General features: G+C 42.9%; 3 protein-coding genes across 3 annotated transcripts in view; all 3 read right to left on the bottom strand.

Annotated features, from left to right (window-relative positions):
• Positions 1–15,083, bottom strand: part of LOC148047118 (zinc finger protein with KRAB and SCAN domains 1-like) — a 22,188-nt gene extending 7,105 nt beyond the window's left edge. The window contains exon 1 of the mRNA XM_087707949.1: positions 14,919–15,083. The gene's annotated coding sequence lies outside the window, so the exon portion shown is untranslated. The remainder of the gene's footprint in view (positions 1–14,918) is intronic.
• Positions 5,020–10,787, bottom strand: LOC148047120 (uncharacterized). The gene is made up of 3 exons (XM_014061239.2): positions 10,376–10,787; positions 9,695–9,821; positions 5,020–7,906 (listed from the first exon to the last, which is right to left on the bottom strand). The coding sequence occupies exons 1-3, from the start codon at positions 10,448–10,450 to the stop codon at positions 6,450–6,452; spliced, it is 1,659 nt and encodes a 552-aa protein (XP_013916714.2). The 5' UTR covers positions 10,451–10,787; the 3' UTR covers positions 5,020–6,449.
• On the bottom strand, positions 10,797–12,754 carry LOC148047119 (zinc finger and SCAN domain-containing protein 12-like). The gene is made up of 2 exons (XM_087708337.1): positions 12,238–12,754; positions 10,797–11,108 (listed from the first exon to the last, which is right to left on the bottom strand). The coding sequence occupies exons 1-2, from the start codon at positions 12,691–12,693 to the stop codon at positions 10,932–10,934; spliced, it is 633 nt and encodes a 210-aa protein (XP_087564463.1). The 5' UTR covers positions 12,694–12,754; the 3' UTR covers positions 10,797–10,931.

Genomic DNA, 15,083 nt, shown 5'->3' with positions numbered 1-15,083 from the left:
AGTAGTTCAGAGAACCGATTGTTGGAAGAAATCTCCTTTTGTTTTTTCCACTTTACAGGGCTAATCCTATAAGGAAGGCAGGAAGGAAACATTCTGGTGTTGTTTCTAGCCTAATCTTTATTGACCTGCTTACAGAAACTGCCTCTCCTGTTAGCCCTTATTACATCGTAACAGCTGAAGCGAAGCACCCATTGACCTGAGTGACCTTGAGTTGGCCACGCCCACCCAGTCACATGACCACCGAGCCCCACCTACCCAGATGGTCATTAGGGCAGAGAACCGGTTGTTAAATTATTTGAATCCCACCACTAGTTGGAAGGGACCTTGGAGGTCATCTAGTCCAACTCCCCACTCAGGCAGGAAGCCCTATAGTACCATTTCAGACAAAGGGGTGGTCCAAACTCTTCTTAGGAGACCAAGGAGTCTCCATGAAGTGGAGGAAGAGAGGGCAAATGAAGAATCAGAACCAGAATAGAGCTGGGATGCGACAGGAAGTTCTCCAGCTGGACAGATATGGGGGATGTGAGCTCTGAAGAGCCTCATATGAACCCTGTCTGACAAACCAACTCTGGGGATCCTTTTTTTGATCAGAATCCCCACTGGAGGCGGGGGTGAAGAAGGGCAGCATCTCATCAGACCCAGAGGGAAGCAACAGTCCCTCGCAGGTCAGAGATTTGAATCGGAGTCGGGGCAGCAGTCTTCAACATGGCTGACAAGATGCTGATTGGCGAATGGAACAGGGGGGAAAATGGAGGGAAATAAAAGCAGGCAAAAAACTTCAGCAGTCTTGGCAGTGGTATAGGGAAAACTGTAAAAACTGCAAAAAGCGGAGGTGTCCCAACAAAAGGGAATAAAAAGCAGAAAAAATGGTTTTGGAGGTTTTTGGTGCCTAAGGAAAATTGAAGTAAGAGGTATGCCCCAACAAAGAGAAATATAAAATACTCTTGTGAGGGTGGCCTGGGGAAAATTGATGGGAGTGGAGGTGTTAAAACAAAGAAAAGGGGGAAGATAGGAACAGAGAAGTGGGACAAAAGACTTACTAGGAAAAAATCAGATATTTAAGATAAGGGAAAATACAAAGCAAGATAAGGATTTTATTCCTAAATATGACAATAAAATGGAGTTGCTAACTAGTTGAACATAATAATGGAAAGATAACTTAAAAAGCCAAAATATATGGAATATGGATAAATATTAAACTGATATGGGGAGGTTGTAAAGCAGAGGTTTGTGTTTCACTTTTATACATGATAATTAAACTGAGCTGCGAATTGACTGAAAATGACAACAGAAGGACAATTAAGCATGGGTTAAAATATATGAAACATAGATATATATATATATAGAACTTTTAAGATGATGAATAAAGTGAGATGTTTACTGCTTGTTATTTTACATAATAGATTAAGGAAATTGTAATGAACATTGAACAGTGAGGTTTATCATTTATAGACAACGATTGATTTGATTTGATTTATTGCATTTCTATGCCGCCCTATTCCCAAAGGGACTCAGGGCGGCTCACAAACCAAAGTAAGGGGGGGGGATACAAACAGGAGGAAAAACAACGGACAAACAACTACAAACAATTAAAAAACACACTCAACAACCACACAATTCGAGCGGGGGCGGGGAACCCGTCAGCCCCAGGCCTGTTGGAACAACCAGGTTTTAAGAGCTTTGCGGAAAGCCTGAAGGATGGTGAGGGTCCGAATCTCCACCGGGAGCTCGTTCCAGAGAGCCGGAGCAGCCACAGAGAAGGCCCTCCTCCGGGTGGTAGCTAATTGGCATTGGCCAGTAGATATCTTGGGTTAAATTACTTAAGGGTAATTTAACCCAAGATATAGAAAAATGGAGAGGGAACATGAAATATACTTACAATGGGAAACTATTGAGATTAAAAGACAGAATCACAAATTGGGGGCGCGTAAGGATGTATAATTATATAAAGATAATGATGAGAATATCTGGGAATTGTAACCAGGTCTACATCTCGACCAAAATTAGGCAGGTTTTTAAAAAAAAGTACAATGACTATATATGTATACTTTTTTGTTCTATTTTTTTCTTTTAAGAAAGGAGGAGAATATATGTTAAAATTAAATATGTATATTGAAAAGGAACTATAAATACCATCAATACAAAAGGGAAGCTTGCTCAGAAGTTGAAGTACACCAAGTAAATGAGATGAAGAGTGGGAAGGAGAGAGCTAAGGGAAGAAGAGAGGAAAAGGAAAGAGGGCAAGGAGTGGGGAAGAGGAGAGAAATGAGGAGTGGGGGGGAGAGGAGAAGGAGAGAGGAAGGGGAAGTAGAGTAGGGAAGGATAGAGGGAAGAAAGGAAAAAGAGAGGGGGAAGAGAGAGAGGGAGAAGAAAGTGAGGGATAAGGACAAATATGGTGTCTGGAGAGCAGAAGAGCTAATAATTGTGTTTTGGGAGATGATGGTAAGATGAATTGATGTAAATATTTAATAATACAAAACGATTGCGGCTATGTAATTGTATACATGTAATTATATGCTATGAAAATGAAAAAAATAAAAAAATTACCGGGGGGGAAAAAGAACTAGAATAGAGCTGGAAGGGACCTTGGAGGTCTTCTAGTCCAGCCCGCTGCCTCAAGCAAGGGATCCTATACTAGCAGGAGAGTTTGGGTCTGGATATGGGAGGGCCTGATCCTGGTGGTGCAGGGGGCCACCTTGCAAAATGCAAACTTCAAATCACCCCCCTCCATTCCCCACCCCTCCTTTTCCTTATTGCAGAAGCCCTCTCTTCCCACCGTTTTTTCCAGCATCCCCAAGAGTTTGTCTCACCTGCCTGGAGATTTGTAGACTGCTTCCTCCTTCGTTGGTCGGAGGGGGGGTGTCTTATGGGGAGGGGGGCTCGTCTCTTTTACGGGAAAAATTTCCCCCGCCCGCGAGTAGGCCGAGAAAGGGAAGGTTTTGTGGGGACATCGGGTTTCGGGGGGGAAGACTTTGCCGGGAGGACCCGCTTCCTGCTTTCCTTTCCTTGCCAACCCGCGGACGGGCTGGCAAAATGAGCCTGCGCATGCTCACATCTGTGGTGAAGTTTGGAGTATGCCAATACTCCGTTGCTTCTGACGTCCGCCCCAGTCTCTTATTAGCAAGGGGACCATTTCCGCGGGGGGGGGGGGAATTGTGAGGAGACCGAATTCCTGAGTTGGTTTATATTACCATAATCCCCCCCTCCCGTGACAGAAGAGGTGGTGTTAAGATTTAGGGGTGTCTGGCTCAAACCCCAACACTCCAGGCCCTTTATGTTTCTTTCAAGAGACCTAACTCCCAAAGCTTATTTAAGTGCATGTCTGTATCTCCCAGACTGGGAAAATGGGAAGCTAAGCAGGGATGGGAGACCACCAGGAAATCTCAGGAATGTAAGGGTCCCGCATAGAAACTCAGAAGATTAATATTGTAATAACGTATTAATCAGTATTCAAAAAAATAGGGCTAATATGTGTATATATTCAATTTTTTTCTTTTTTTTAATCCATTTTTAAATGTCTTATTTTTCTTTAATTTTTGGGAGTTTTTTATTTTAATCTTTATGTGTATGGGTTTTTCCCCCCTTTTTCAATGCACTTGTCTTGATTGATTTGTGTCTGTATTTTTTTCTTTAATTTTTTGAAGTTTCGTATTTTAATTTTTAAAAAAATGCAATTTGAATTTTTTAAAAAAAAGAAACTTAAGAAGATGGGAAAAAGCATTGAAGACCAAAGGAAAACAAATTCCTGGAAAAAGTGCCCAGATAGATGTGACGGAAAAAAATGTACATGAAAAAAACCAATTTAAAAACTACTGAGATTTTTCCGTGTTTAGAGATGGAAGAAAGGAAAGAATGGAATAAAACTGTACAACTGGCACAAAAACCCACCACCATAGTAAGAGAAAGCAAGAACCTATCTAATTTTCTAAATATGATTTGCATTTCTGTCCATTAATATTAGTAACAATCTCAGGTCCAAGAACAGAATTTATAGATAGATCAAACAACGATCTAGAAATAAAGGGGATTTTCTTAATAATCAGAGCTTCAACCTGCAAAGCTGAACATTTGCGGTAATTATAAAATGCATTGCTGAGATCAAAATCCACTCCTTTGATACCAAACTTTCCAACTTTTTTTTAAAAAAATCCTCATTTTGAAGTGAAACACCATTTTTGTTGTCTTTAGCATCTTTCATCATGCTTTATGATGTCATGAAGAATCACAGTGGCGCAATGATTAGAATGCAGTACTGCAGGATACTTCTGCTGACTGCTAGCAATTTAGCAGTCTGATTCTTGCCGGCTCAAGGTTGACTCAGCTTTCCATCCTTCCGAGGTTGGTAAAATGAGGACTGATTGTTGGAGGCAAGATGCTAACTCTGTAAACCATTTAGAGAGGATGCTAAAGCAGTGCGAAGAGGTATATAAGTCTAAGTGCTATTGCTATTTACTCTTCCTGGTCTCGTTAAACAAAGACACTTTGTTAGTGTTCTATAGTTCCTGCTTTTTCAACAGTCTGCACGGAAAGTAGTTGCTCCTTAGTCTATGTGTTGTTAATTTTAACCTAATTGCAATCTTTATGTATTGTGGGTTGCAGGAGTTTCTTTTCAATTGAAGGGGGGGGGAACCTGTGGAGCCCAAATTTGACATGTGTAGCATTTTATTTAGCTTTCTATTATACTCATTCCTTTTTCTTTCTCTTTATTATGTAAAGGGGAGGTTCGGGCTTGCCACATTGTCAAGGTGGGGGGGGGGAGAGGAGCGAATAGTGAGGATTGTTTTGGCTACTAGGTGAGCTTCTTTTCCCATGGAAACCAAAGCTGTTCCTGCTGAGAACGGAAGGTGGAGTTTGAAGACACCTTGCAATGTGGATTGAGTGTTTATTGGAGAATGTGACTTTTGAGGGATATTTCTAACTTACAATATAATGTGGTGTAATTCCAGTATGTGTCAGATCCGGAATTACAACAGACTTTGCCAATTTGATGCCTACCTAAATAAAGGAAATTTTGTTTTCGAAGATGGACTTTGCACATTTCTTCTTTGAACGGGTTTCAAAGTTGATTAAACTCAATGATAAACACTAAAACACGCTGACATTTCTAATGCTTAAGAATTTTATGATTATTCCTTAATATGCCAGCAAAAACAAATACAAATGAGCAAATAATAAGGCAGATAATACTATATAAATCATCATTAAAGTCAACAATTCTATTGATTCAAAAGTGAATCCCATTTTCTTGGCTGCATTTTGAATGTCGTGAAGAAACATTTGATCTGTTTTGACTTTTTCCATTCCATTTCTCTGAATGATCCCTGCAATTTACTGTTTTGGGAGAGGCTTGTGTTCTCTATTCAATGCATGGATTTATAAATCTTTTTCCCATTTCCCCTTAGTTGCTTTTTTTCCAAATCCCAAGCAGCTAGGATACCATCACTGTAAATATGTTAGAGGGCTCTTTTGTCCCAATGGGCTGATATTCCCCAAGTTGGACTCCTCCAAAATTGCCTTTGGTTTTTGTTACCTTAAACAGTTTAGCATATCTCCTGCAAATTGGGACGGAGAAGAAACAAACAGCTACTGCATTTTCTTCCAATGGCTTCTAAGTACTATGCACACACCTTCCAGTCAGCCTTCAAGCCCAGATAGTTTTCATGACAATCTTGTTCAGAAATGCTCTTATTGCCTCTTGTATAGGATTGTGTGTGTGTGACTGACTTCAAATAATTCAGCTGGCTTTCATATTATGAAACAACTAGAATCTCAGGGTGAGTTTTAGGGTTAGGATCTTTAACCACTACACCAAACTGAAACTGTATGGCAGGGTTCCCCAATCTGTGGGCTGCAGCTCACCACCGGGTTGTAGCATATTTGCAACTGGGTTGTGTGAGCAGCAGGCGCCGGCTTTTGGAGCGCAATTCGTGTGAATGGCATCACAAGGACTTCTCTCTTGCATGGGTGGAGTTGCGTGTGCTCCGGCCCACCAGTTATGCAGTCAGATCAAGAGTGAAATTCAGCAGGTTCTGGAGAACCAGTAGCGGAATTTTTTTGAATAATTTGGAGAACCAGCAAATACCACCTTTGGTTGGCCCCAGAATGGGGAGGGAATGGAGATTTTGCAATATCCTTCCCCTGGAGTGGGAAAGGAATGGGGACTTTGCAGTGTCCTTCCCCTGCCACACCCTCCAAACCACACCCACTGAACCGGAAGTAAAAAAATTGAATTTTACCCACTGAGTCAGATTCCCAATCCGCCCCCCAATATGGGCCACAAAGCCAACTGCTCCTAAGGCCTAGTTTGACACCCCTAGTATAGAGCAATTTATAATATCTTGCTACATTTTGAAGCTCTTTCCATGTTCCATGCAGTTATACAAGTTCTCCTTGGTGTAAATCTGAAGACAATTGCTGTGGCTGAGGTTCTGTCCCCTTCATCCAAAACATTAACATGGTTTATATCTCATGTGTACCCTTTTATGGGAAGTAAGATTATCACTCTTGCGGAAAGTCTTCCCACATTCCAGGCAGGTATACGGCTTTTCACCAGTGTGAATTCTTTTATGAGAAGTCAGGCTACTATTCATAGTGAAACTCTTTCCGCACTCGGTGCATTGGTATGGTTTCTCCCCTGTGTGGATTCTTTTATGAGTAGTGAGAGAACCGCTCCTCCGGAAGTCCTTTCCACACTCCGTGCATTTGTACGGTTTCTCCCCCGTGTGGATCCTTCTATGGGATGTAAGGCAACTGCTCCACCTAAAGCTTTTCCCACATTCTGCGCATTTATATGGCTTTTCACCTGAGTGAACCCTTTTGTGTTCACTCAGATTAGTGGCATTCCTGAAATTCTTCCCACACTCCGTGCATTGATGCGGTTTCTCACGGGAGTGGATCCATTTATGGCAAGTAAAGGAACTCAAGTCAATGAAGCTCTTTCCACACTCTGTGCATGTATAGGGTTTCTTCCCCAAATGGATCCTTTTATGCAAAGTAAAATCACAGTTGGTACTGCAGGTCTTTCCGCATTCTGTGCATTTATAGGATTTATCCCCCGTGTTGATCCTTTTATGGGAAATAAGGTGACTACTTATGGTGAAGCTCTTTCCACACTCTATACATTTATACGGTTTCGCTCCAGTGTGAATGCTTTTATGAAAAGTCAGGTGGCCGCTCTGGCTGAAGCTCTTTCCACATTCCGTGCATTTATATGGTTTCTCTCCAGAATGGATCCTTTTATGCAATGTAAGCTGACCATTCCGACTGAAGTTCTTGCCACATTCCGTGCATTTATATGGCTTTTCTCCCGTGTGGATCCTTTTATGAGAAGTGAGCTGTCCGCTCTGAGTGAAGCTCTTTCCGCAATCCACACATTTATATGGTTTCTCGCCTGAATGGATCCTTTTATGGGAAGTCAGGGAGCTATACTCACTGAAGCTCTTTCCACACTCGAGGCACTTATATGGTTTCTCCCCCGAGTGGGTTCTTTGATGGGAAATTAAATGGCTGCTGCTATTGAAGCTGTTGCCGCAGTCCGTGCATTGATAGGGTTTTCTTTCTACATGGATGCTTCTATGGAAAGCAAGAGGGATGTCCCATTTGAAACTTTTCCCATCTTCCATGCATTCTTCTTGCGTCTCTTTCGTATAAATACTGGGGTGTTCACAAACATCTGATTCTTCTCTAATTATTTCTCCAAATATTCCTTTTTCTCCCTGATCTCCTTGGATCAGAAAAAGATGGACATCTGCATTTTGAGAAGTAGAGGAGATTTGCAGGTCACCATTTAACTGGTTTGCCTCTGGCCATTGTGGCCCTTGCTGATTTTGAAGCGTCTTTTCTCCAATTTCACTTTTGACTGTTTGGAAAGCTGTCTCTTCGTAATTCTCATTCTCCCATCCATCACCTGTTGAATCAAAAAAGAAAAAGTCCATGAGAAATTGAAAGCACAACTTGAGAGTGCTGTTAGGAATCGAGCCCCATTAGCTGCCTCTTTATTTAGTATTTTTCTGTTAAGGTCAAGGTTCCCCTTGCACACATGTGCTAGCCGTTCCCGACTCTAGGGGGCGGTGCTCATCTCCGTTTCAAAGCCGAAGAGCCAGCATTGTCCGAAGATGTCTCCGTGGTCATGTGGCCAGCGTGACTAAATGCCGAAGGCGCAGAGAAGGCTGTTACCTTCTCACCAAAGTGGTGCCTATTTTTCTACTTGCATTTTTACATGATTTCTGCTAGGTTGGCAGAAACTGGGAAAAATAACGGGAGCTCATTCCATTATATGGCGCTAGGGATTCGAACTGCTGAACTGCCAACCTTTCTGATCAAGAAGCTCACCGTCTTAGCCACTGAGCCACTGTGTCTCTATTTCTCTATTATTCCATTTTTATTTTTGGTCTTTTTATGACCCCATAATCCCTTGCATCGGCGTGGAATCAGGGCAACTGAATAAAGCTGAGTGTTTTACTGGCCGGATGCCCTTCCTGTCCCCAATGCGGAGTTCGCAGCAGATATTCTTTGTGTCCAGAGAAATAAATATCTGCCACTACCTAGGATCGTACTCACAGTGTCCTGATAGTGAGGCGAGAGATCCAACTCTAGACCACCACAACACTCTCTTTATTACCACATTCCTGCTTTTAAATCTTCCAGTCCTTCCCTTTCAAGGTCCCTATGCACACATTCCTTCTGCCTCATGACACTCAACTACCCTGATACATTATGTTATTTCTACCAGTGTATCTTCCGATTAGTGGTGCTGGGGATTACTGTTGGAAATCTAAGCAGTTGACAAGTGATGGTTCCATCTTGTCCCATTTTTCTTAATATTTGGTTTCAAGTATGAAGAAAGACAAGCTGTCAAGTTAAATTTAGATTAAAAACAAGAGATGGATGCCATTGTTCTACAGGAGAATCGACTTGGAATCTAAGATTTCATCTATTTTGGATGAAGTCCCATGCTCTGGATAAAAGTTGTACAGATTTGGTTTGGGGAAAACCAGCCTGGATATGTCTAGTTTAATAAAAAAGGATTAGGAGTGATATGATAGCATATTCCAATAACTAAAGGGCTGCCGCAAAGAAGAAGGGGTCAAACTGTCTATAGAGATTCTTAGTCATCCAGGTCATGGTTGCCCCACAGGTGTTTTTCAAGAGGCAACTGGACTTTCTGGTTTTTCTTCGAAGACATTTCGCTTCTCATCCAAGAAGTTTCTTAAGCTCTGGCTGGATGGTGACCTTTCATTCCCCACCATCCAGCCAGAGCTGAAGAAGCTTCTTAGATGAGAAGCGAAATGTCTTGAAAGAAAAATTAAAAAGTCCACTTGCCTCTTGAAAAGCACCTTTGGGACAAGGGGTCAAGCTATTCTCCAAACCACCTGATGGCAGGACAAGAAGCAATGGGTGGAAACTAATCAAGGAGAGAACCAACCCCAAACTAAGGAGAAACTTCCTGATAGTGAGAACAATTAATCAGTGGAACAACTTGCCTCCAGAAATCATGAATGCCCAACACTGGAGGCTTTTAAGAAGAGATTGCACAACTATTTGTCTGATATGGTGTTGGGTCTCTTGCCTATGCAGGGGGTTGGACTAGAAGACCTCCAAGGTCCCTTCCAACTCTGTTATTTGCTATTTCCTTTATAGTAGAAAATATCATCCCCATCAATTTCAAAATAAAATGAAGCAAAACCCTTCTTACCCAAGGTGGCCAGATTCCTAGCATTTTCTAGCATGACCTCCCTGTATAGATTTTTTTGGTTGAAATCCAGAAGAGGCCATTCTTCCCCGGAGAAAAATACAGCGACATCATCAAAAATCAGGGGAACCTGGAACAGGAAGAGAACATTCCCCTATCAGTGAAGAGTTACTGGACATATTTATATATACTTATTTAAACGAACAAGTCCCAATACCAGTTTCTCCTTGTGCTTGATCAGGGCTGTCAAACTCCTAGGCAAACAGCCTCACACGCTGGCCACACCCATGCCTGGTTTAGCGAAGGGGGGGGAAGGTCCCGATATGTCATGTGATGCCCCCGTGACATGAGTTTGACATCCGTGTGCTAGATAAATAATCACATCCTACAGATAAATTTTGCAATACGAAACAGGAGAACTCAAACTAAAGCTAAAGGTTCCCCTCGCACTAATCGTTCCCAACTCTAGGGGGTGGTGCTCATCTATGTTTCAAAGCCGAAGAGCCAGTGCTGTCCGAAGACATCTCCATGGTCATGTGGCTGGCATGACCCTGTTACCTTGCCACCAAATACGGATTAGAGGGGAGTTAATGAAGTAAAAGAAGTTGGCTGTGCCCATCTTGGATGAAATCGGATGCCCCTTGAGTCATTCTAATTTGTTGGGGGAGGGAAAAATCCTCCTACCTGAGCTGGAAGAATAGCTTCTGTTTCTGCTCCTCTGTGAAGAGGAGATATTTCTGCAAGTAACCTCTGTAGCATTCCATTCTCTGAGAGTGAGATGAAAGAGAAAATATGTATTTTAGAAACATAAAAAAATCACATATAAAACTATTTTTGCACTCAGGCCTAAGGTCCTTATTCAAAACAAGGTACAGGAGCTCAGAAACTGGTAGTCCTTGACTTGCAAGCACAACTGAGCCTAAAATTCCTGTTACTAAGCGAGACAGCTGTTTCATGAACTTTGCCTCATTTTACGACCTTTCTTGCCACAATTGTTAAGTGGATCACCATAGTTGTTAAAACAGTAACACAGTTAAATGAATCCAGCTTCCTTATTGATTTTGCTGGTCAGAAGATCCCAAAAACGGGATCACACCACCCTTCATAAGTACATGCCAGTTGCCAAGTATCATGGGACTATGGGGATGCTGTAATGGTCGTAAGTGTGAAAAACAGGCATAAGTCTCTTTTTTTTCAGTGCATTATAACTTTGAACAGTCAAACAGTGAACTGTTGTAAGTCAAGTCAATTGTAGTAGTATGTAGTATGACTGTGGGAACCTTTCTTTACCTGATGGGATATTCTTAGATGGCTCGTCCTGGGAGCTCTCCCCCAAGTCCACCTCCTGAGAGGGATGCAGCACATCTCCCCATGTTTTAGAGGGTTTAACGCCCACCTCCACGAAGGGCTCCTGAAGCTGAAATAGTAAGAGAAAAGAATGCATTTCTGCCCAATGCTTCCAATGCCAGAGTCCCTTCTGGAAGCTTTTCACATGTCCTGGCAAAGTTACCAAAAGGAAACAATAACAGAACAACAGAGTTGGAAGGGACATTGAAGGTCTTCTAATCCAACCCATTGCTCAGGCAGGAAACCCTATATCCTTTCAAACAAATATTTGTCCAATCTCTTCTTAAAAACTGCCAGTGTTGCAGCACCAACAACTTCTGGAGTCAAGTTCTTCCAATGATTAATTGTTCTCACTGTCAGGAATTTTCTCCTTAGTTCCAGGTTGCTTCTCTCCTTGGTTAGTTTCCATCCGCTGCTTCTTGTCCTGCCCTCAGGTGCCTTGGAGAATAGTTTGACTCCCTCTCCTTTGTGGAAACCCCTGAGATATTGGAAGACTGCTATCATGTCTCCCCTAGTCCTTCTTTTCATTAAACTAGACATACCCAGTTCCTGCAGCTGTTTTTTATGTTTTAGCCTCCAGTCCCCTATCATCATGGCTGTGTGTGTGTGTGTGTGTGTGTGTGTGTGTGTGTGTGTGTGTGTGTTTTCTAGCGTTTTCTGGAACGCTTCAAGCAATGACTTACCCTAAGAAAACAAATACTGTGAGGATAAGACACCCATAACATCCCTTGGTGTGTTGTTTTCTGTTAAGATACAGCCTGTTGTGCCTTAAAATGGCTTATAGTGTACTATGTAAAATGGCTTCTACTGTACAGTGCAGTAAAGTTTCCATGGTAACGGCTTCACAGTAGCCCACAAGGGGGCTGGTAATGGGGAAAATCCAACATTAGATATTATGTTTGGTCCGGACATTTTCCCCCTATAAATAAATACCCGGGCAACGCTGGGTTATTGGCTAGTAATAAAGTAAAACAATAAATTATTTTACCACTCAATAATAAATTTATAATATTCTCAATAAACTTTTTATAAATAAATAAATAAATAAAATAAAATAAAATAAAAATAAGAAGCTTTTCCCGCAGGAGAGATTACTCTGCTACTGATGTTATGAGTTTCCCAGAAGGGAGACGTTTAGAAATTCAGTAACCGTTTTGCACCCTCCGATTCTTTCAGTTACACTTGGCACATCTTCTTACCTCTAGTTGTCCCTGCTCCTTCTGCTCTGCTTCACTCAGGAGGAAACCTTCTGCCAGGGCTACCGCTTGGGAACTGGTCTCGGCTCTACATTCCTGGATCCAGCTCTTCATCTCCAGGGGCAGGATAGCCAAGAACTGCTCCAGGACCAAGAGATCTAACATCTGAGCTTTTGTGTTTCTTCCAGGCTTCAGCCACTGACGACAAAGATAGTGTAGTTGGCTGCAAATCTCTCGTGGCCTGTTGGCCTCCTCCCCACAGAGATGTCTCAATCGTTGCCACTGACCAGCCAAACTGACATTTTCTTCCTCTTGGTTCTTCTGCCCAATTCTCTCGTCTTTCCACTCAGGCTGTGAAGTACAAGCAATTCTTCCGTCCTCCGGTAGGTACCGCAAATCCATTTTGATTGCTTTTTCCAATAGAGGTAGAATCTTGTTTGTTTCCTCTTGATTTTCCATGTTCCTTTCTTGACGGGGTGAAAACTTTGCCAAGTGGCCCTCAGCCTTCTCTCTTCATCTGCTCCGGCTCTGCATAAAGAAACTCATGAGCAATACAAGGTATTTCCAGAGCGGTACAGGTAGTCCTCAACATACGACCACAATTGAGGCCATAATTTCTGTCGCTAAGCAAGAAGTGAATTCTGCCCCCATTTTACAAACCTTTTGGCCAGGGTTGTTAAATGAATCACTGCAGTTGTTACCTTGTTTCCCCGAAAATATGACCTCCTCATAAAGTAAGTCATAGCTGGATTTTTCCCTGTGTGTCCAATATAAGCCCTACCCCTTAAATTAAGCCCTAATTAAGAAACCTCCCACTCCAGGGTACACGGATAAAAATTAAGCTAAGGTGGGAGTGGGGTGGAGCTACCCTACTACTTACTTTCAAATAGTTGCAGCCAGGCCTCAAACACGTCGGCCCATTTCTTCTGTAGCCGGCAAGGCTTTCCTGAAGGCTTCTATAGCAGTGGTGCAATTCAGCCAGTTCTATCCAGTTTGAGCGAACCGGTAACGGCGGCGGTGAGAGGCTCTGCCCATTTTTTATGCTTTGTGCATGCGCGGAAAGTTCTGCGTATGTGCAGAGGTAGCGTATGCACTCACATTTGCGAACCAGTAGTGAAGGTAAGTTGATTTCACCCCTGCTCTGTAGCCAATAACAGAGCTCTGGATTGATCCAGAGTGCTGTTATTGGCTGCAGAGGCCTTACTAGCCAATAAGAGAGCTCTGGATCAATCCAGAGCTCTGTTATTGGCTACAGAAGCCTTCAGGAAAGCCTTGCTAGCTGCAGAAGAAATGGGTCGAGGTGTCCAAGGCCTGGCTGCAACTACCCAAAGCTGAAGAAGTTTCCGAAGGCCTCTGACACTGAAAAGGAGTCCGGAGATGACACGTTCTAGTGAGGTGAGTCAGTGGACAACACAAATATAATTGACTGGCACATGGTTGATATGGGTTCTTGCCAGCTTCCTAGGTATCAACCAAGTATCTTCTTAAAATGTATAATTATGATGATGAAGTTGCCTTGCATGTACAATGGGTGCTTTTGTACCAGATGCAAATTCCTTGTGTGTCTAATCACACTTGACAAATTCAATTCAACTCAATTCAATGTCTACAGAGATTCTCAATCATCCAGGTCACGGTTGTGTGAAGCTGCTTTTAACAAAATACAACTGGACTTTCTTGGGGTTTTTTCCCCTTTGAGAACATTTTGCTTCTCATCCAAGTAGCTTCTTCAGTTCTTTAGAGGAGAAGTGAAGCGTATTCAAAGGGGAAAAAAACACACCAAGAAAATCCAGTTGCATCTTTGGGACTTGCCCTTCATCTAGCCAAGCTCCATCCACCTAGTGCCCGTTCACCCCAAGTGTCAGCAGCAAACCAAAAGGTTCTTTTTCAAGAGGCAATTGGACCTTCTGATTTTGCTTTGAAGACCTTTCACTTCTCAGCCAAGAAGAAGCTTTGAAGACCTTTCATTTCTCAGCCAAGAAGAAGCTGAAGAAGCTTCTTGGATGAAAAGCAAAACGTCTTCAAAGAAAAAACAAAGTCCAGTTGCCTCTTGAAAAAGCACCTTTGGGACAACCATGACCTGGATGACTGAGAATCTCCAAGGACTCTCAGCAGCATTCTTAGACATAGAATAACTTTACTGTCCCTTTAAATGTACACTAATCAGCATACATTAAGCATACTACCTTTCCATTCATGTCATTGGGGAAGCATTTCAGATACACGGAAAACCCAGAGACAGAATAACAGGACACAGTAACAGAGTTGGAAGGGACCTTGGAGATCATCTAGTCCAACCCCCTGCTCAGGCAGGAAGCCCTATAGTTCCATTTCAGACAAAGGGGTGATCCAATCTCTTCTTAGGAGACCAAGGAGCCTCCATGAAGTGGAGAAAGAGAGGACAAATGGAGAATCAGAAACAGAATACAGCTGGAAGGGACCTTGGAGGTCTTCTAGTCCAGCCCCCAGCCTCAAGCAAGAGATCCTATACCAACAGGAGAGTTAGGGTCTGGATGTGGGAAAAGGCCAGGCTCCTGGAGGGCCTGATCCTGGTGGTGCAGGGGGCCACCTTGCAAAATGCAAACTTCAAATCACACCCCTCCATTCCCCCACCCCCTCTTTCCTTATTGCAGAAGCCCTCTCTTCCCACCGTTTTTTCCAGCATCCCCAAGAGTTTGTCTCACCTGCCTGGAGATTTGTAGACTGCTTCCTTCTTCGTTGGAGGAGGGGGGGTCTTGGTGGAGGGGTCGTCTCTTTCGCGGGAGAAATTTCCCCGGCCGCGTGGAGGCCGCAGGGGCTGCACGAAGGTAGGGGGGGGAAAGGGTTTCGGGGGGGGGGGAAGACTTTGC

The sequence above is a fragment of the Thamnophis sirtalis genome, unplaced genomic scaffold (assembly GCF_051295495.1).
Source record: "Thamnophis sirtalis isolate CommonGarterSnake01/CBP01778 unplaced genomic scaffold, rThaSir2_p1.2 scaffold_3, whole genome shotgun sequence".
NCBI lineage: Eukaryota > Metazoa > Chordata > Lepidosauria > Squamata > Natricidae > Thamnophis > Thamnophis sirtalis.
The sequence above is the reverse complement of the archived record's forward strand: the minus strand, read 5'-3'. Positions and strand labels throughout refer to the sequence as shown.

Excerpts from the sequence above, each read along its gene's own strand:
- LOC148047120 (XM_014061239.2), bottom strand. The coding sequence starts at position 10,450 with ATGCTACAGAGGTTACTTGCAGAAATATCTCCTCTTCACAGAGGAGCA. Across the intron at positions 9,822-10,375 it reads AAGCTATTCTTCCAGCTCAG|GTTCCCCTGATTTTTGATGA; the intron begins GTAGGAGGATTT and ends TTCCTGTTCCAG. Across the intron at positions 7,907-9,694 it reads TAGGAATCTGGCCACCTTGG|GTGATGGATGGGAGAATGAG; the intron begins GTAAGAAGGGTT and ends TTGATTCAACAG.
- LOC148047119 (XM_087708337.1), bottom strand. The coding sequence starts at position 12,693 with ATGGAAAATCAAGAGGAAACAAACAAGATTCTACCTCTATTGGAAAAA. Across the intron at positions 11,109-12,237 it reads AGGAGCAGGGACAACTAGAG|CTTCAGGAGCCCTTCGTGGA; the intron begins GTAAGAAGATGT and ends TTACTATTTCAG.